Source organism: Equus asinus, chromosome 2 (assembly GCF_041296235.1).
Source record: "Equus asinus isolate D_3611 breed Donkey chromosome 2, EquAss-T2T_v2, whole genome shotgun sequence".
In the NCBI taxonomy this organism is placed as follows: domain Eukaryota; kingdom Metazoa; phylum Chordata; class Mammalia; order Perissodactyla; family Equidae; genus Equus; species Equus asinus.
This window is the reverse complement of record NC_091791.1, coordinates 179,360,640-179,382,406: the sequence shown is the minus strand read 5'-3', so window position 1 is coordinate 179,382,406 and position 21,767 is coordinate 179,360,640. Positions and strand designations below refer to the sequence as shown.

The 21,767-nt window shown below is 42.2% G+C and overlaps 1 protein-coding gene and 1 non-coding gene across 2 annotated transcripts; one reads left to right on the top strand and one right to left on the bottom strand.

The window, feature by feature from the left end:
• Positions 1 to 2,426: 2,426 nt before the first annotated feature.
• LOC123283658 (U1 spliceosomal RNA) lies at positions 2,427 to 2,590 on the bottom strand. Its single transcript, XR_006524334.1, has one exon. It is a non-coding gene; the product is annotated as a U1 spliceosomal RNA (small nuclear RNA).
• A 3,108-nt stretch (positions 2,591 to 5,698) lies between these two features.
• On the top strand, positions 5,699 to 21,139 carry EAPP (E2F associated phosphoprotein). The gene is made up of 6 exons (XM_014831549.3): positions 5,699 to 6,625; positions 10,247 to 10,428; positions 11,461 to 11,556; positions 12,762 to 12,879; positions 17,277 to 17,390; positions 20,502 to 21,139. Exons 1-6 carry the CDS (start codon positions 6,552 to 6,554, stop codon positions 20,776 to 20,778), a joined length of 861 nt encoding a protein of 286 aa, XP_014687035.1. The 5' UTR covers positions 5,699 to 6,551; the 3' UTR covers positions 20,779 to 21,139.
• Positions 21,140 to 21,767: the final 628 nt, after the last annotated feature.

The following is a 21,767-nucleotide window of genomic DNA, read 5'->3' as shown; positions in this document are numbered from 1 at the left end:
CTGCCGCCCAGTCAGGGAGTGGGGACACTCTCAGTCGAGGGGAGGCCACCTCACTGTGGCTTGCCGGGCCTCAGTGGGACTTTCGCTGGGTGGCTGAGCGGTCTTGAGTGGTGGGCACACACCAGCTGGCATCTGAAACGTTTGTAAAATGCACGGAGCCAAGGCGAGGAGGCCAACGCGGACATCAGCGTTCTCTGCCCCTCCCTCCCCCTTGGCTCCAGCGCCTCTCCAGGAGGTCCACAGAACCGGGCCCTGTTTCCGGAAGCAGCCGCCTCTGCCCAAGGAATCCAGGTCGCTGGGCAGAGGACGGGAGCCAAGGCCTCAAAGGCTGGGGACCTCTCGGCCTTGTCACCCCCTGGACGTGGTCTCCCCGCCTAGCCGGGCATCCCTTCTCCGTGCCCTGTCAGTGAGCCTCACGGCACCGGAAAGTGAGCCTAGGTCACTGCGCAGGAGGGGGGAGGGTCCCAGCGAGGCGGGGAAGAGACAAGCTGAGCCTGGAACGTGGGAGCTGGGGCAGAAAGTAAAAGAAATGCGCGGGGACCGAGGCGGACATGTCAAGCGCACTAGAGTCAGTTTGAAAGGGTTCCGACTGGCCAAATCGAGATAATGATAACAATGGATTATAATCCACCGAAGCAAATGACACACCAGGGCCTGAAAGCAATGACACACCGGTATCAACAAACACCAAGCGCCAAGCACCGGCTCTTGGTCTCTAAATACCGTTCTCCAATGAAAGGAACCCGGGCTCCTTTTGGGTCGAGCCGCTTCTTTGGGTCTTCATTTTGCCAAGGGGCTCCCATGGACCTGTAAAAATCTACGCTTTTCTCCTATTATTCTGTTTTATGTCCATTTGATTCTCAGGTCCTGCCGGAGACCCTAAGAAGGTCAAAGTAAAGTTTTGCCTCCCGCAGCTAAGCTAAGCTAAGAACCAGGGTGAAGCACTGGATGAAGAGAGGGGCAGGCGTGGGAGAAACAGAAGGTGCTTCCCCTTGACTGGCCTTTTTCTGATGTCTGTGAAGTGATCACATTCTCCTAAAGCGCAAAGGGGCGGAAGGAGGCTGGGTTGGAGGCTGACGGCGTGGACTAGGAGATCCTGTCTCCCTGGGCTCAGGGCCTGGGTTTTTTTTTTTTTTTTTTATAGCTTTCATCCCGGGGCTCAAGCAGACGGTCTTCCTAGACATTGCTGATGAAGATGAACAGGCAGTGTTCCCAACCCTGTGATTTCCCTGTAGGAAGGACACAGTATTATTCATCTTACCTGGACTCAGGGCTAGAACCTGGTAGCCTGCTGGGAAACTTTTATTTTTACTTCTTTTGAAGCCTGAGATGAACCAGTTAACTCAAATAGTATGTTAAAAACCTATTGGGGGCCAGACTGGTGGCATAGCAGTTAAGTTCCAGCACTCCAGTTCAGTGGCCTCGGGTTCACTGAGTTGGATCCCAGCATGGACCTATGCATTGCTTAACAAGCCATGCTGTGGCAGGCGTCCCACATACAAAATAGAGAAAGATGGGCACAGCTGTTAGCTCAGGGCTAATCTTCCACACACACACACACAAAAGAACCCCTCCACCCCAGACCGCAAATCCAAAACCGAAAACCCTACTGGGGCTGCCCTGTGGCATAGTGCTCTCTGTTTCAGCAGCCCTGGGTTTGAAGGTTTGGATCTGGGTGCTGACCTGGAATCGCTGTGTCAAATCATGCTGTTGTGCCATGCCACGTAAAATAGAGGAAGATTGGCACAGATGTTAGCTCAGTAACAATCTTCCTCACAAACCTATTATAGCCATGCACTATTCTACCCAACTATGGATGGAGCCATCACCAAAATAGCCAAGAATCCCTGACCTCATGGAAATTACTTACATTCCAGTGGGTAAGGTTACTAAAATATATAGTATGTTAGGTCAGTGCTTCTCAAACTTTAATGTGTATGGAATGAACGGAGAATCTTGTTAAAATGTTGGCTCTGATTCAGTCGATGCTGTAAAGGGGAGTTCTGAGATTCTGCAGTCCCAACACGCTCGCACGTGCCAGCTGATGCTGAAGTTGCGCTTCAAAAAGCACGCTAACAAGGTGATGAAAGCGCTGGAAAAAACTCAGGGAAAGACACAGGTAGGACTAGCGCTGAGAAGGACGTGTTGGGGATGGTGTTCGAAACACAAACACAGGCCGGGGTTCTCACAGTTGCCTCGTCTCACAATAAAAAGAAAAAAACCTTTTTTGAAACCTTCCCTAGTTTGAGAACACACAAAAAGCTCTTAGGAATGAGAACAGGAACGCGACTCACACTCTTAACAGAAAAACAATAACAGCAAAAAACCGGAAATTTAGATTTAACATCTAGACCTCAATAAAAAAAACATAGCGCTTTTCACAACCAAAAGTAAGCCCATGTCTGATATTCTTAAACCAAGACTGTCAGGGGAGAGCGCGAACGCAGTCCCCCACTACCACAAATTATGCAGTCGAGTTTCCCACATTTGGGGAAATCGCAGGGGTCAGCACATCCGGAGTGCAATGGATAAGCCTCGCCCTGGGAAAACCACCTTCGTGATCATGGTATCTCCCCTGCCAGGTAAGTATGAGCTGCTCGGCCCGCCCCGACACGCACCCCCGCGGGCGCCCCGCTCCTTACGCACGGTCACTTCCCCCGCCCCGCCCCGCCACGCCGCCTCCCGCCCCCGCCCCCTGGAGGCCCCGCGGCCCCGCCTCGCCCACCCCCACGACCACCCCTGCAGCGTCTGGATCTCCGCACGCGGGGCGGGACCGGCAGCCTCAGCGCGCCCGCTCATCTGCATGCGCCACGCCCTTGTCGTGACGTCGCCGGCGGCCTGTCTCCCGCTCGGGGACACGGGACCGACGCGTCCCCACGGGACACCCGACGAGTCCGGGGCTTGGAGGGGACGCCCGGGAAGACGGGGTCTCGCGGCGCCGGCGCCCAGCAGCTCGGGGTCCTCCGAGGGTGGCTTCGGTCTCCCCTTCCATTCACTGAAAAGAAAGTTTCAGCCCATTTTGTTTTCGCCAGCCAGACCGAACTTTCTCGCTTTACACGATTACTAGAGAGAGGGGACCCCCCCCCCCGCAATGAAACATTTAAGTACTGAGATTTCCCCAGCCAATTTAACAGGGATCGTTTTTCCGTGGCGTCGTCCTGAGTGAGCCAGTCATAAACTGCATCATGTGAACTGCTGCAACATAGACAACAGCTAAACTCTCAGCTAAACCTCAGGGGAAATAAAAGGCAAGACTCTAACCTTGAAGAAAGAAAACCAGGGCAAAGTACCAGCTTCACCCACTGTGCAGATTGTGCAGTGGTCGAGTTAAGTATATAATACTGATAAACAGAAAGTATTTTAAGAAACTTAAAAAATTGGTAAATATACTATGTTTTACAGTCAATTCACGATTTCTGAAATATTCCACTTACTCTGTTCAACTTTCATTTTGTTTTTAGACAGTGAGGAAAACATTTTTTTACGTAGTAAATTGAGAACTTTTATATCTCTGCTACTCTGCCCATTAAGAGGTGGCATCTGTCGCTTTGCCTGGAATCTGGACTTAGTGACCAGCTTGACCAATAGAATGTGACAGAAGAGATGTTCTGGGAATTCTGAGGTTAGGTCAGAAGAAGCCGTGCAGCTTCCATCTGGGTCTTTGGGGTCCCTGTCTGGGAGACTTGAGCTGCCATGTAAGAAGGCTGGCTACTTTGGGGCTGCCATGTTGTAAAGAAGCCCCAGGCTTTGAGGAGGAAGATGTGCGGAAAGAGAATGCTCAGCCAGTCCCCAGCTGTTGCAGTCCTAAACTGAGACCCCAGAGTAATCCCTGCCAAAGCTGCAGATCTGTGATGAAAGTAGACGATTATTTTTGTTTCAAAGCTCTTAAATTTGGGGGTGGTGTTTTTGTGCAGCAGTAGAGAAATGGAACAGGAGACGAAGTAAGCAAACAATGTGAAGTACAAGGGGGAAAAAGTGGATTAAGGGACAGAGAAGACGGGATGGAGAGAAGGGTTTGGGGTTGAGGGCTTAAAGTTTTCAACAAGGGGGTCAGGGAAAGCTCTCTGCTTCTCTCTGTTACACACTCCTGCTTTTTTTGGCTTGCTCATCATCACATATAACCCCCAAACAGCCACCCCCAAATGGCAGTCTCAGCCCCTTGAGTTTATTTGTCCTGTTACAAGTCCTAGGAACCACAGGCAACTCTTTAGAATCTCTAACTCTTTTTTTTTTAAGACTTTATTTTTTTCCCTTTTTCTCCCCAAAGCTCCCCGGTATATAGTTGCACATTCTTAGTTGTGGGTCCTTCCAGTTGTGGCATGTGGGACGCTGCCTCAGTGTGGCTCGATGAGCGGTGCCATGTCTGCACCCAGGATTTGAACCGATGAAACACTGGGCCGCCTGCAGCAGAGTGCACAAACTTAACCACTCAGCCATGGGGCTGGCCCCCTAAAATCTCTAGCTCTTAATTTAAGTTTATGGAAGTGAGTAAGTAGGTAAGTAATGGCCTAACTTTCATGGAGCAGAATGAATATAGACATAAGGGCATCTCCCTGAGGAGGGCCATGATTCCCAGGAAAGGAAAAATGGGTTCCCCAACAGGTATCCCTTCACATCACTGTGACTCATGGGAGAGCACTGTACCTCTCAAAAGAGTTGGGTGGAATGATAGTTGAAAACCAGAAAAACACGTGGCATGTGTGAATAGGACATTATCCTACAACAGTTCAAAGCAGAGAAAGATCCCATGTAGAGGGAGAATCTGAAAAGGCATCATAGAAAAGGTACAGTGTGACTTCCCATAACTATGGCATCTCACGGCTAAAAGGTATCCTAAAGGGTCATTCTGTCTGTTTACTGACCCATGCATTGCTTGCGGAAGGATCGTGAAGCAGAGTTTGGCTGGTGGAATTAAAAGTAGTAGAGGGTGTGGGGGCCGGCCTGTGGTGGAGTGGTTAGGTTCCTGAGCTCTGCTTTGGCTCTGTTTCGCCAGTTCGAATCCTGGGCGCAGATGTGGCACCACTCATCAACCCATGCTGAGGCGGCATCCCACATGACACAATTAGAAGGACCAACAACTGAAAATGCGCAACTATGTACCGGGGGTGGGGGTGCTTTGGGAGAAAAAGGAAAAATAAAATCTTAAAAAAAAAAAGTAGGAGAGCGTGCTTAGGGAATAGCATAAGCAAAGGTCTTGTGGTGGAAGGCATAACACAAATTCTTGAATCAGCAAACTGTGCTGGATATGTGTAGGGAAAATCAGTCTGGCGTGATGGATTGAACCACATTGTGGAGGGTCAAGAATGTTGCAAGATAAGGTGAACAGATCAGCCAACAAAGGTGAAATATTTGGACATTTTAGGAGGGAAATCATCCAGAGCCAAGCTGTGCTGGAAGAGGGTCACTCTGCTAGTAGACAGTAGCATGGATTGGAGAGGGAACAAAAGCAAAACAAGGCTGCTAATTAGGAGCCTGTATCAATAGTCAAAGTGAGCGGTGGGGGTATGGAAAGTGGATGAGAGAGATATTGCTAAGAGATCTACAAGACTTGGGAATTGAGGGCTCATGGAGGGACAGAGAAGGAGTCAACCTAGATTCCAAGACTTTCAGCCTAGAGCAGTTGTAAGGTTGGAGGAAGTGACATAAGCAGAAATCAAGAGTCGAAGGTAGTTATTGGCTCAGCTACAGGAACGAGGTGGAAGATGCTGAGTTTGGTCTGGGCTCCATTGACTTTGAATGGTCAGCGGTGCAGCAGGCGGAGGTACCTAGCCAGGCAATTTGAAATCCGAAGTGGTACTGGAGGAGAGGTCAAGGACCGCAGAAGACGGGGCAGTCATCTGAGTGGGATCATGCAGAGGGGAGAGTTGTCCGGAAGGAGGTAGGAAATCGAGTGGAGGCCAGTACAGGAAGAGGGGAGGAAATGGTCTCACAATCGAGAAGCTGTCATCTGCCTCAAGTATCGAGTGGAGTCGGCTAAGGGCTGAGCAAAGGTTGGGACCAGAAGAGGCCAAGAAAAGGTAATTAGGCGATAACTGGTGGCAGCCTAGCAACTTTCCAGTAGACAGTCAGACTGAGGAGAATAGTGTGAGTGCAAAGTACCCGCGCGTTGAAAAGAAAGGAGAAGGGCTTGAGGCAAGGAGGTTAGAGGGACATCGGGCGCTAGTGTCTGGGAACCTGCTGGCCCGGATTTCAGGCTGCATGTCCCTCAGCATCTAGATTTCTGCTTCTTCACGTCACGAGGGGAGACAATGCACGTAGAGTGTTCATCTCAGAGACTGCCACTCATGAAGGGGCTGATTACTATTTCCGGTAGTAGGGTAGCCGTTTCCAGCTGAGCAGAAACCGCGCAAGGCTGTGGTGGGACCCGGCGACCCGCCCCCTCTCCCCGCCCCCTCTCCCCGCCCCCTCGCTGGGGCTATCTGCGCAGGCGCGCAGGAAGGGCGCGGAAGTGCGGACGGAAGTGGCGTGCGGAACGCTTTAGGGAAGGGACCTGCGGAGTAAACAGATACTGTGCGAACGCCTGTAGACGGTATCTGGGCGCGCAGGCCATCATGAATCGGCTCCAAGATGACTATGACCCCTACGCAGTTGAAGAACCTAGCGACGAGGAGCCGGCTTTGAGCAGGTGGGCCCCTGCCGCGCCCCGGCCCCGAGACTTCGGGCCGAGGCCAGGCCTTAGCCTCCTCCCCTGGCTGCGCCTGCCGGGCCCGTGCGGCCCCTCTCCCCAGCGGTTCGGGCGCTTGTCGCGCCCCGCTGTCCCCTGTGGGACGCCGAGGGGGTTCTGGTGAGGTCGCGCACCCACGGGGGAGGCGGGGCTGACACCCGCTCAGGGAAGAGGGATATTGTGGAATCACGCGTATGTCTTCAAAAGCCGTGAGATCGAATCTTGCCTGTGCAGCTTACTAGCAGTGTGACCTCAGCTTCTCATCTGTAAAAAGGAAATATAATAATTATATCGTAAGTATGTTGTGAGGCTCGTGGGATTTAATGTGAAATGACAATCTTGAAGACTAAACTGCCATAAACAGAAGTAAGGGAATATTTGACATACCTTTTTTTTTGAGCTGTTATGTGCTTGCTCTGGGCTGCAGAGGTCAGTCGTAAGATATTTGTCTTTTACGGTATAGAAGAGCTCAGACTCCTGTGAAGATTTCCGTGGTGGGGAGTGAGGATGCGTTCCAAGATTCCCTGTGAAAAAGCGTTTCAGTTAATGAGTCCGGTCTGTAAAGGGGGTATATGTAGGCTTCAATTAGTAATTCAGTTTGATTGAAATATAACAGTGTTTCCTGGGCTTGAGTCATTCTGCCATTACCATCTCCATATTCACCTGTGTTGTTATTTATTTAATATTTTTCTTTAAGTCAATTTACATTTTTGTAGTTAAATTTCTTTAAGGAGACTTTGTAATCTTGTGACAGTTGCCACTGGTAAGGTGCCTATAAAAATAAATACTGTGAAAATGAAACAGTGTTATTAGTATTGCCTGCTCGAGGCTCTGCATTGAATGCTTGTTGTTTTAAAAAGGGAGATTGGTGTTAGATGTTTAAGAGGTGTCTGTCAGGATTTGATTTTACCCTACTTGTAAGCTAATATTTTATAGCCTGTTAACTGTTTCATGGAAGCTGGCAGAAGACGTGAGACTCCTGAGTCAGAGACAACTCACAGCACAGCAAACAGCAGGAGCATCAAGTTTGTGTTCGTTGCTCTTACTTCCCTCTTACAGGTGTTACATGGAGAGGCCCAGACGGATGCTACACATTTGGTGGGTTGGCATCCTGGCTGAGGACCACTTGGGCCTGGAGAATCCACTTCTTTTACAGCAGGCAATAAATCAGCCTGTTCTTTGCCCTGGAAAGAGACATTGCCTCATCCCTCAGGGTTGTTCACTGCAAACACAGGCCTGGGTGAAGAGTGGTCAGAACCTTGCATTCTTGGTGTGCTCGGGAATGTGTGAGACCCGTGATGTGTTGGCACACCTGGCAGTGCTAAATGCTGAGACTTCTCTGGAAATAATCACAAGCATTGAAGAAAATTTGCAAAAAGTAGAACTCTCTTGCCTTGTGATTCACTTTTAAATTAAACTTTTTATTTTGAGGTAGATTCACATGCAGTTGTGAGAAATAATGCAGAGAGACACTGTGTCCCCTCTACCCAGTTTCCCCCGATGTTAATGTACTGCAAAACTCTAGTACCATATCACAGCTGGGATAGCGACATTGATACAGTCGAGACACAGAACATCTCCATCACCACAAGGATTCCTCATATTACCACTTCCTGCCCCTGCGCCCTACTTAACCTCTGGTAACCACTATCTATTCTTCATTTCTGAAATTTTGTCATTTTTCAAGAATATTATATAAATAGAATCATGCAGTATATAACCTTTTGGGATTGGCTTTTTTCGCTCAGCATAATTCTCTGCAGATTCGTCGACATTGTTGCAGGTATCAGAAGTTCATTCCTTTTTCTTGCTGAGCAGTGTTCTGCATTTGTTTAACCATTCATTCATTGAAGGACATCTGGTTGTTTCCAGTTTGGACTATTGTGAATAAAACTGCTATAAACATTCATCTATAGCTTTTTGTGTGAATTTAAGCTTTCATTTCTGTGGGATAAATGCCCAGGAGTGTGATTGCTGTGTTGTCTGGTAGTTGCTGTTTAATTTTATAGGAAACTACCAAGCTGTTTTCCGTAATGGCGGTACCATTTTACATCCCCACCAGCAATGGCTTCATTGTTATTTAGTGAGTTGTCTACCTTCTACTGCTTAAAATAATCTACATCCCACACTTTGGGAACACTGGTATATAGGATAAATCAGTTTCTCAACCTTGGCAGTGTTGACATCTTGGATCAGATAATTCTCTATTGTGGGTTATCCTGTGCATTGTGGGATCCTTAGCAGCATCCCTGGCCTCTACCCACTAGATGCCAGTAGCCCCTCCTGCCGCCTCTGAGTGTGACAATCAGAAATGTGTCTAACTATGCCAAATGTTCCCTGGGGGGCAAAATTGCCCCCGTTTGAAGACTGCTGGAGTAGTTCAAGGGTAATGGTAAGAGATCAGATTGAAAAGATAAGTTGGAGCCAGATTGTGGAAGGTTCTTTTGAATACTGTGCTCGGAGATTTGGCCATGGATGATTTCTTTCATAGTTGAGTAGGGATGTGATGAGAGTTCTTTAGGAATAACATTCTGGCAGCAGGGTTAAGGGTGGAATGAAACAAGAGTTTGGGGGCTTGGAGATCCTTAGGATGTGGTGGTACAGGCAGAGTTAAGAGGACCCGAGTGAATGTAGTGGTAAGGGAGAAAGGGAGCATGTTGATGAGGATGAGGAATGGGCGTAGAATCTGACTAAGGCCTCTATCATTAGCAAAACTGGTGTGAATTGCATTTTTCTGATTTACCTTCTGCTGGAGGCTCAAAAGCATTGTTCCAGAAGGGAAAAATAGAGAAGCAGAAACCAGGAATAGTCTGTAACTGTTCATCAGACCATGGATAATTGAACATTATGTATGCACTGCTGATTATATTAGAAATGTCTTGGGCATTTCATTCATTTTGATAACATTTCATTCCTTCTGATATCTGGTTTAATTCTGTCATACTGCTATTGATGGGGAAACTCTGGCACAAAAGGCTGAGTAAATTGGCAGAAATTGCTCAGAAGAATTTGGAATATAATTTAGCTCTCTCTTGATAGTTCTTTGTAGCACTGTGCCTTTTCAACTGTAGTATTTAATTGTTGCTTGTTAACATTTTGTGTGGATATGTTAGCTATGTATTAGGTATGTATGTTAAGTTTTATTTAAGTACCCAGAGTTTTAAAAAACTCCCAGTTCTGTGAAGTAAACTTGTTATTGCCGATGGGATCATGAATTGGTGCAATACTTTCGGAAAGCAGTGTGATAATTCAAGAAGTCAGAGAGAGGTTTGTATCTGATTCTAGACATTTATCCTAAGGAAATCAAGATACAAAGGTACATATACAGGACTGTTTGTTGTAGTGTTTAATAGCAAAGAGTTAGAGATAATGTACAGCATCTACAAGAGGAAATGTTATGCAGACATTAAAAAATATATTTGCAAATACGCAGAAACAGTTGATCTATTAAGTGAGAATGTAATATGACAGATCACATGTAACCTTGTAAAACTTAAAATTGTTGGGCAGCGAGATGATGGGAGTTTTAAGTTATTTTAATCCTTTAATATTCCTGTTCTTTATGATTTAAATGTGCACTAGTTCTGAAGATGAAGTGGATGTGCTTTTACATGGAACTCCTGACCAGAAGCGAAAACTCATCAGAGAGTGCCTTACTGGAGAAAGTGAATCGTCTAGTGAAGATGAATTTGAAAAAGAAATGGAGGCTGAATTAAATTCCACCATAAAAACAATGGAGGACAAGCTGTCCTCTCTGGAAACAGGTAAACTTTTAGTTAGATTTTCATAGAGATATTTTCCTAAGCTCCATAAGGGCAGGAACCTTATTTGTGTTCTGTTGTGTCTCCAGCATTTTCAGTAGGTATTCAGTAAATATTTATTGAGTGAATGACTCAATGTGTTTGGCAACCTGAGCATAGTTTTCTTTGATGTCTAGTGAAGAAGTTTCCTGTGTTGTTGAAAAGAAACTATTTGGTACTGTTTACTTATGTGATTTCCTTTTGTAATTTTTACCCCAGGATTAAAAAAAAAAAAGACACACAAGCTTATAGAAGTATTTTTAGGGTTATGTAGCACTGATATGGCAGATTGAATGATATGTCACCACAAATTCCTGTCTCATTTTAGTAAGTAAGGAAACATACTTCATTTTCATATTTGGTCTTAATGTAAAATGTACCTGACCTGAAACTGATTTGTGAAAGTAGGACCTCTCAGCATTGGTTTCTGTGTTGATGTGCTAGTGTATTAACTGTTAAGAACTGAAAGCATATATGATAATAAGAATGAAAGCAAAAGCAGATGTTAAATGAGAGGAAGAATTAGGGATGCAGGCATATGATGACGTAAGTACAGGTAATGTCGTGGCACAAGGCCAAAGAACAGGAGTCCTTGACTCCGTCCCCTGCCTCTCGGTAAGGCTTTTATCCTCTTTCCCTTAAAGCTTCTTAAAACAAGATGTTTACTCCTGGGTCTCCACAGTATTCTGCATGGCCGAAAGGTAGAGATTGTATGCTGGCAACCTGGAAATATGCCTGTTTTATTTAATTAGATTTATGGAAAGTGAGAGAGAATAGTTTTGTCATGATTTGGAACACTTAATCAAGGAGGAACAGTTCTCTGTGATTGCAGAGAGCGCAGAAATCCAGTTAAGTCATTGACATGAAAGTATTTTTCCATTCAAGTGAAATTGGGAATGAGTTGGTATTACTTTGAGGTAATAGAAGAATATATGGAGTGTTTTTTTGTCAATTATGTATGGTTTAGTCTGTAAACTTCCCTTGTGGTTTGAATAGGGTCTTCCTTGGGAAATGGGAAAGTTGGAGCAGTTCCCACAAAGTACTATGATGATATATATTTTGATTCTGATTCTGAGGATGAAGACAAAGCAGGTAAGTAACATGTTTATCAGATTTAGCAGTTATATTTTATGAAGAAAGGTTTGCCTCGCAATTATTTGATGTAAGGATTTCCCTGTGAGTTTTATCTTTTAGGAAATTGCGGGCTGGGGCCGGTCCTGTGGCCGAGTGGTTAAGTTCACATGCTCCACTTCGGCGGCCCAGAGTTTCGCCGGTTTGAATCCTGGGCGCAGACATGGCACCGCTCATCAGGCCATGTTGAGGCGGCATCCCACATGCCACAACTAGAAGGACCCACAACTAAAATATACAACTATGTACTGGGGAGATTTGGGGAGAAAAAAGCAGGGGGAAAAAAAAGAAATTGCAGGCCCTTGATGTGAAAACAAAAGCTGGATTGATGAATCAGAACAGATGGGAATGCGTACGTATGAGGACATGGGACCAACAGCTGTGCTGCGTAGGCACCCCTGGGGAGAGGGAGAGTCTGTCCCCACTCAGGACCTCCTTCCTCGGGGCTCCTGGTTCTCTTCCCTCAGGTTCCTTAGAGTGCAATATGTGCTGTCACACCTGCAAACAGTGTCTATATTTTTACTCTCTTGCAGAATTTTTCCTGACTCGTTGCTTTTTTTATCAATCTCTCTGTTCCTTGAATTTGATTTTCTATAAAATTTGAGCAAAGTTGAACAAACAACAAGAGCTAAAACTAATCATATCAGTAATTGCACTGGAATATACCAATAACAAATTTATTAAAGAAAGAATTTGGTATTTTTATATATTATTGCCTAAATATTGACCTGCTCAAGTACATTTTAAAAGTCTAGTGGATATGGATGACCATAGTTTTTTTTTTTCACTCATTTTGAGATAGCTTTTGTTCTGATTTCAGTAGCATATATATATGGGAATATATATAGTAGAGAATTTAAACATCAAAAATAGTTTCTATTCTGGCTTGTTTTGAGTGGCCTTTTTGAGACTCTGAATTCTCATTGTTTGGGCTCACTTTTTGAGCTACCACTTTTTGGTGAAGAAACAGTTTTTGCCTCCTCTGGCATAATTTTCGTGCCGTATTAATTTGACAAGAACTTTATTTGGAGGAATAGTTTAAAAAATGTTTTTAGGAAAATGGAAAAAAATATATAGCTTCGGAAACTGGATTCTTCATTCTGTATTAAAGAGGTGTGAACTTCAGACATGATACTTAGCCACATCCTTAACATTTTCAAAATTAGCACAGGTGACCAAGAAGAAAAAGAAGAAACGACACAGGATTCCAACAAATGATGAATTGCTATATGATCCTGAGAAGGATAACAGAGATCAGGCCTGGGTTGATGCACAGAGAAGAGGGTAAGAACTTAAGTTTAATATTTAGACTCTTTGGAAAAAAATAATTTTCACTACATTCATATTTTGAATGTATGTGTATATGTTTATACAGACATAAACAGAGAAGTTTTAGAAAAAACAGCTGAATAGTTTATTTTGAAAATAGCAAGTTGCTGTCAATCGATTTATTTATTTATTTATTTATTTATTTTTTTAATTAATGTTATGATAGATTACAACCTTTTGAGATTTCAGTTGTACATTTTTGTTAGTCATGTTGTGGGTACACCACTTCCCCCTCCGTACCCTCCCCCCACCCCCCCTTTTCCCTGGTAACCACCGATCAGATCTCCTTCTCAATATACTAATTTCCACCTATGAGTGGAGTCATATAGAGTTCGTCTTTCTCTGACTGGCTTATTTCGCTTAACATAATACCCTCGAGGTCCATCCACGTTGTTGTGAATGGGCCAATTTTGTCTTTTTTTATGGCTGAGTAGTATTCCATTGTGTATATATACCACATCTTCTTTATCCAATCATCAGTTGCTGGGCATGTAGGCTGGTTCCACGTCTTGGCTATTGTAAATAATGCTGCGATGAACATGGGGTGCAACGGACTCTTGAGATTTCTGATATCAGGTTCTTAGGATAGATACCCAGTAATGGGATGGCTGGGTCATAGGGTATTTCTATTTTTAACTTTTTGAGAAATCTCCATACTGTTTTCCATAGTGGCTGTACCAGTTTGCATTCCCACCAACAGTGTATGAGGGTTTCTTTTTCTCCACAACCTATCCAACATTTGTCACTCTTGGTTTTGGATGTTTTTGCCAATCTAACGGGTGTAAGGTGATATCTTAGTGTAGTTTTGATTTGCATTTCCCTGATGATTAGCGATGATGAACATCTTTTCATGTGTCTATTGGCCATATTCATATCTTCTTTTGAGAAATGTCTGTTCATGTCCTCTGCCCATTTTTTGATCAGGTTGTTTGTTTTTTTGTTGTTAAGCAGTGTGAGTTCTTTGTATATTATGGAGATTAACCCTTTGTTGGATAAGTGGCTTGTAAATATTTTTTCCCAATTAGTGAGCTGTTTTTTTGTTTCAATCCTGTTTTCCCTTGCCTTGAAGAAGCTCTTTAGTCTGATGAAGTCCCATTTGTTTATTCTTTCTATTGTTTCCCTCAACTGAGGAGTTACAGTGTCCGAAAAGATTCTTTTGAAACTGATGTCAAAGAGTGTACTGCCTATATTCTCTTCCAAAAGACTTATTGTCTCAGGCCTAATCTTTAGGTCTTTGATCCATTTTGAGTTTATTTTGGTGTGTGGTGAAGAAGACTGGTCAATTTTCAATCTTTTGCATGTGGCTGTCCAGTTTTCCCAGCACCATTTGTTGAAGAGACTTTCTTTTCTCCATTGTAGGCCCTCTGCTCCTTTGTTGAAGATTAGCTGTCCATAGATGTGTGGTTTTATCTGTAGGCTTTCAATTCTGTTCCATTGATCTGTGGACCTGTTTTTGTACCAGTACCATGCTGTTTTGATCACTGTAGCTTTGTAGTATGTTTTGAAATCGGGGATTGTGATTCCGCCGGCTTTGTTTTTCTTGCTCAGGATTGCTTTAGCAATCCGCGGTCTTTTGTTGCCCCATATGAATTTTAGGATTGTTTGTTCAATATCTGTGAAGAATGTTCTTGGGATTCTGATTGGGATAGCATTGAATCTGTATATTGCTTTAGGTAGTATGGACATTTTAACTATGTTTATTCTTCCAATCCATGTGCAAGGAATGTCTTTCCATCTCTTTATGTCATCGTCAATTTCTTTCAAGAAAGTCTTGTAGTTTTCATTGTATAGATCCTTCACTTCCTTGGTTAAGTTTATCCCAAGGTATTTTATTCTTTTCGTTGTGATTGTGAATGGGATTGAGTTCTTGAGTTCTTTTTCTGTTAGTTCATTGTTAGTGTATAGAAATGCTACTGATTTATGCACGTTAATTTTATACCCTGCTACTTTGCTGTAGTTGTTGATTATTTCTAATAGTTTTTCTGTGGATTCTTTGGGGTTTTCTATATATAAGATCATGTCGTCTGCAAACAACGAGAGTTTTACTTCTTCGTTACCTATTTGGATTCCTTTTATTTCTTTTTCCTGCCGAATTGCTCTGGCCAGCACCTCCAGTACTATGTTGAATAGGAGTGGTGAAAGTGGGCACCCTTGTCTTGTTCCTGTCCTCAGAGGGATGGCTTTCAGTTTTTGTCCATTGAGTATGATGTTGGCTGTGGGTCTATCATATATGGCCTTTATTATGTTGAGGTACTTTCCTTCTATACCCATTTTACTGAGGGTTTTTATCATAAATGGGTGTTGAATCTTGTCGAATGCTTTCTCTGCATCTATTGAGATGATCATGTGGTTTTTGTTTTTCATTTTGTTGATGTAGTGTATCACGTTGATTGACTTGCAGATGTTGAACCATCCCTGTGTCCCTGGTATAAATCCCACTTGATCATGGTGTATAATCTTTTTGATGTATTGCTGTAATTGGTTTGCCAAAATTTTGTTGAGGATTTTTGCATCTATGTTCATCAGTGATATCGGCCTGTAGTTCTCCTTCTTTGTGTTGTCCTTGTCAGGTTTGGGGATCAGGGTGATGTTGGCTTCATAGAATGTGTTAGGGAGTTCTCCATCTTTCTCAATTTTCTGGAACAGTTTGAGGAGAATAGGTATTAAGTCTTCTTTGAATGTTTGGTAGAATTCTCCAGAGAAGCCGTCTGGTCCTGGACTCTTATTTTTGGGGAGGTTTTTGATTACCGTTTCTATTTCCTTACTTGTGATTGGCCTATTCAGATTCTCCATTTCTTCCTGATTCAGTTTGGGGAGATTGTAGGAGTCTAGGAATTTGTCCATTTCTTCCAGGTTGTTCAATTTGTTGGCATATAGTTTTTCATAGTATTCTCTTATGATCTCTTGTATTTCATTGGTATCTGTTGTGATTTCTCCTCTGTCATTCCTAATTTTATTAATTTGCGATTTCTCTCTTCTTTTCTTGGTGAGTCTGGCTAGGGGTTTGTCAATTTTGTTAATTCTTTCGAAGAACCAACTCTTTGTTTCATTGATCCTTTCTATTGTCTTTTTTGTTTGAATATCGTTTATTTCTGCTCTTATTTTTATTATTTCCCTCCTTCTACTGACTCTGGGCTTTGTTTGTTCTTCTTCTTCTAGTTCTGTTAGGTGTCGTTTGAGGTTGCTTACGTGAGCTTTTTCTTGTTTAGTGAGGTGAGCCTGTATTACGATGAATTTCCCTCTTAGGACTGCTTTTGCTGCATCCCAAATGATTTGGTATGTCGTGTTCTCATTTTCATTAGTCTCCAGATAAAATTTGATTTCTTCTTTAATTTCTTCAATGATCCATTGTTTGTTGAGAAGCGTGTTGTTTAGTCTCCACATTTTTGCACCTTTCTCTGCTTTTTTCTTGTAGTTGATTTCTAGTTTAATCGCATTATGATCAGAAAAGATGCTTGATATTATTTCAACTCTCTTGTATTTATTGATGTTTGCTTTGGTTCCCAAAATATGGTCAATCCTTGAGAATGTTCCATGTGCACTTGAGAAGAATGTGTAACCTGCTGTTTTTGGATGAAGTGTTCTATATATATCTATTAAGTCCATCTGGTCTAATTTTTCATTTAATTCTATTATTTCCTTGTTGATTTTCTGTCTGGATGTTCTGTCCATTGGTGTCAGACAATCGATTTTTAAAAAGCGGTTGTTGAGGGCCTGGCCCCATGGCCGAGAGGTTAAGTTCGTGCCCTCTGCTTGGTTGGCCTGGGTTTCACCGGTTCGGATCCTGGGCGTGGACATGGCACTGCTCATCAGGCCATGCTGAGGTGGCGTCCCACATAGCACAGCCAGAATATACAACTGTGTACTGGGGCCTTTGGGGAGAAGAAAAGAAAAAAAGATGATTGGCAATAGATGTTAGCTCAGGTGCCAATCTTTAAAAAAAAAGAAGCAAAGAAAAAAAACCCCGTTGTTAAATTCAAACTGCTGTAGTCAGTTTTTCCATTCAAGAAACGAGGCTGACTTTTTTCAAATGGTCACAATTTAAAATTACTTGGAGATAAAGTTTATGTGGGTGAAGAATGGATGTTATCTTTTGCGCTTGAATTGTTCTTTTTAACTGTTTACAAATTTGATTTTTTAAATTGAGGTGAAATTCACATAACATAATTAACCACTTTGAAGTGAACAATTTGGTGGCATTTAGTATATTCACAGTGTTGTGCAGTCACCACCTCTATTTAATTTCACGGTGTTTTCATCATCCCAAGAGGAAACTCCATGGTCCTTTTCAAATTTGATTTTATAAAGACCATTGTGTTCCCTTCTCCACACTCCTCCTTTTTCTGTTCTAGCTACCATGGTTTTGGAATGCAGAGGCCTCGTCAACAACAGCAGCCTGTTCCAAATAGTGATGCTGTCTTGAATTGCCCTGCCTGCATGACTACACTGTGTCTTGATTGTCAAAGGTAATAAAGTGTAACAACACATATACACACACAAAACAAAGAAACAACTTGGTTGTCCTTTGTTTAAATCTGAAATAGACTTGAGGTACTTAGGAATTCTGATAAAGTTCTGTACTCATATATCCTTGGTGCTACATGACTAATCTTCATACAAATAATTATGCTTATCTGTAGTTCTGTTGTAAGTAGCTTTTCTAATAAAGCACTTGCCAGTGCTGACAAGAATTCAGTGAAGGGGCTGGCCCCGTGGCCGAGTGGTTAAGTTCGAGCGCTCAGCTGTGGGCGGTCCAGTGTTTCGTTGGTTCGAATCCTGGGCGCGGACATGGCACTGCTCATCAAACCACGCTGAGGCAGCATCCCACATGCCACAACTAGAAGGACCCACAACGAAGAATATACAACTATGTATCAGGGGGCTTTGGGGAGAAAAAGGAAAAAAATAAAAAAACAACAACAACAACAAAAAGAATTCAGTGAAACTGTATATATGTTGTGAATGACATAATCTCTCAAATACACTCTTTTTTTAATTGTGATAAAATATATGTAACATAAAATTTACTATTTTAACCATTTAAAAAATTTTGCTGTTGAAGAATATTTTATTTGAATATTCAGGTTATTGTCAACTATACTATTTTTTAAAATTTTTTTCCAGTTTTATTGAGATATAATTGACATATAACATTGTGTAAATTTAAGGTGTACAATGTGATGATTTGATATATGTGCATTGCAAAATGATTATCACAATAAGATTAGTTAATACATCCTTCACCTCACATAGTTACTTTTTTTGTGTATTGGTGAAAACCTTTGAGATCTACTCTCTTAGCATCTTTCAGGTATGCAATATGGTACTGTTAGCTATAGTCATCATGCTGTACATTGCATTCCCAGAACTTACTCATCTTGTAACTGGAAGTTTGTACCCTCTGACCATCTTCATTCATCCCCCCCACCCGGATCTACTCTCTTTTTCTGAGTTCAGTTTTTTTAGATTCCACATATAAGTGAGATCATAGAGTATGTAGTTTTCCGTATACAGATCTTTCACCTCCTTGGTTAAATTTATGCCTAAGTATTTTATTATTTTTGATGCTATTGTGAGTGGGATTGTTCTCTTAATTTCTTTTTCAGGTAGTTTGTTGTTAGTATATAGAAATGCAACTGATTTTTGTATATTGATTTTGTGTCCTGCAACTTTGCTGAATTCATTTATTCCAACAGTTTTTTGCTGGAGTCTTTAGAGTTTTTGAAGATCTTGATCTATAAGATCATGTCCTCTGCAAACAAAGACAATTTAGTTTCTTTCTTTCCTATGTGGATACCTATTTCTTTTTCTTTCCTACTTTCTCTGGCTAGGACTTCCAGTACTGTGTTGAATAGGACTGGTGAGAGTGGGCACCCTTGTTTTGTGCCCTGTTTTAGCCATTTTTAAGTGTACAACTCAGTGACGTTAACTATATTCACAGTGTTGTGCAGCCATCACCACTATCCAGTTCCAGAACTCTTTCATCATTCCAAACAGAAACTTTGTACCCATGAAGCAATAATTCCCCATTCTTTACCCCTACCCACTCCAGTGTCTGTTAACCTCGATTCTACTTTCCTGTTCAGATTGTTCATTGCTAGTGTAGAGAAATACAACAGATTTTTTTGTGTGTTGATTTAGTACCCTGCAACTTTACCGAATTCATTTATCTGATAACAGTTTTTTTGTGTAATCTTTAGAGTTTTCTACATATAAAATCATGTCATCTGTGAACAAGGATAATTTTACTTCTTTCCAATCTGGATGCCTTTTATTTCTTTTTCTTACCTAATTTCTCTGATTAGAACTTCCAGTACTATGTTGAATAGAAGTGGTGAAAGCAGGCATTTTTTTCTTGTTTCTGATCTCAGAGGAAAAGCTTTCACTCTTTCATCATTGCTTGTGATGTTAGCTTTGGGTTTTTCATATATATAGCCTTTATTGTATTGAGGAAGTTTCCTTCTGTTCCTAGTTTATTCCATTTTTTTAATCACGAAAGGATATTGAATTTTGTCAAATGCTTTTCTGCATCAGTTGAGATGATCATGTATTTTTTCCCTTCATTCTGTTAATCCAAATATACTCCCTGCCTTTTCCTTGTTTCCCCCCTTTTTTGGTGGCCTTATAAATGCCTACCTTAGTCCATGTTCTGAATCGAGTTAACTGAAACTAAGCAATGATGTAGGTGGTGGATTTGTTCTAGGAACTAATGAGTAGCCAAAAGCAGTTTATTCTTATTAGCTAGCTTGAGGGTTTTTTTTTTATCATCTGCAACAATTAATTTCTGTACTCATATGAGCTCTTAAGCTTTTTGTATTGTTGCCCACAGCCGCAAAGGGTGAGGAATGACAGATACCGCCAAGGCTACTTGGTTGTTTAAGCAATCAAAGTTTATTGGTAAAGGGAAACAGAACAAGGAGCAGGGATAAAGGGGAACAACAAATCAGTACTTACAACATCCACACCATAATCAGCCGGGGAAGTCCCGATAGTTTGTAGGGCGGGTGGGAGTGCCGATTGTCCAGGTCTGAGGCAAAGTGTCCTTTCCTCAGTGAGACTTCCCAGGCTGATTATGGTGTGGATGTTGTAAGGAAGCATTGTCTGTTCATTAGACTGCAGGAATAAGGCCAAGAGTGGGCGTTATAAGGTCAGAAGCTCTTTAACCTATTAAAAGTAGCTTTTACTAAAATGGTAACCAGAATGGTACCATCTGGAATGAGAGGTGGGCAGAGTCTCAGGCCACAACGGGAAACGACACAAAGATTATTTAAACATCACCTCTCAAGTTTTTCAACAGCTTTTCTTGTTCTCAATTTGAGAAGCAAATCAAATTTTTTCTGAGAGAAAAGTTACTTTTAAGGCAGTAGAAAGGAAGATGTATTCATTCTTTATACTATCATTTATTAAGTTTCTTCCTATTCTTAAAATAGCTCTTAAATTTCTTTAACTTTCCTTTTTTGTTCTTGTGTCTTTACTTTGGTTGGTATTTCAGTTTTCGGTGTTCTCAAATTTTATCTAAATGGATAATTATTAAAACAGAACATAAATCGAAATTCTCTATTTCATTTTCTTCTTAGACATGAATCGTACAAAACTCAATATAGAGCAATGTTTGTGATGAATTGTTCTGTCAACAAAGAGGAGGTTCTAAGATACAAAACCCCAGAGAACAGGAAGAAGAGGCGAGGCCATAAGAAGATGAGGACCAACCGTGAAGATGCTGCAGAGCAGGCAGAGACGGAAGTGGAGGAAATCTATCACCCAGTCGTGTGCACCGAGTGTGCCACTGAAGTGGCAGTCTACGACAAAGATGAAGTCTTTCATTTTTTCAACGTTTTAGCAAGTCATTCCTAAGTAGCTAAGTTGGCGTTTAATTGCCCAATACTGTGTATAAGGCAAGTATGGACAGTTATTTTTCTCCTGCCTCTTCATATCAAGTGACATTCTAGTGGTGGTTTTTTGTCTTTATCTTTTTGAAAGAGAATGGTTATCATCCTTCATCCCTCCCCTTCCTTTTTTAAAAACTTTTCCACAGCTCTGATGGGACTGATAATTCATTCCTTTTTGATGGACCTTTGGAAACTGTGGGGCTTTTTATTTATCAAAGCCCTTTAAAATTAAAATGTTCTGGAGTTACAAGTAATCTTTGTTTCAGAGTGGTATTTTTTATTTTGGATATACCCTTGGTGTGATCAAATTAGAAACTGTTTCCTGACTTCTGTGTGTATTGTTTTTGCTAAGAAGTATCTTTATTTTCCTTCTACCCCATGTGAGAGAATGACAGTATTTAGTAACTGTTACAATTACATGGGGTTAGTATTGCCATTTGCCTTGAGTAATTAATTTAGGTCTTTCCCTAAAAGGATTGTACTTAACAGTATTCTAAACTTAATGAATTAACATAGTAAGACAGAAATTTGTGGTGAGGAAGAGCAACCTCACCCTCTGGCCTTGGACTTAAAAATCCTGTTGCTTCCTTTTGTGCCTACCATTTATCCTGGAATTTTTTTTGGCCAGCAACCAAGGTATTTTTTTTTTTTTTTTTTTGCTATTAATAATATAAAAATCATTAGTGACAGCTAGGAGGAAATGTAGGCATCTGCACATTTTAGTTTTTTTTTTTTTTTTTTTTTTAAAGATTTTATTTTTTCCTTTTTCTCCCCAAAGCCCCCCGGTACATAGTTGTGTATTCTTCGTTGTGGGTTCTTCTAGTTGTGGCATGTGGGACGCTGCCTCAGCGTGGTCTGATGAGCAGTGCCATGTCCGCACCCAGGATTCGAACTAACGAAACACTGGGCCGCCTGCAGCGGAGCGCGCGAACTTAACCACTCGGCCACGGGGCC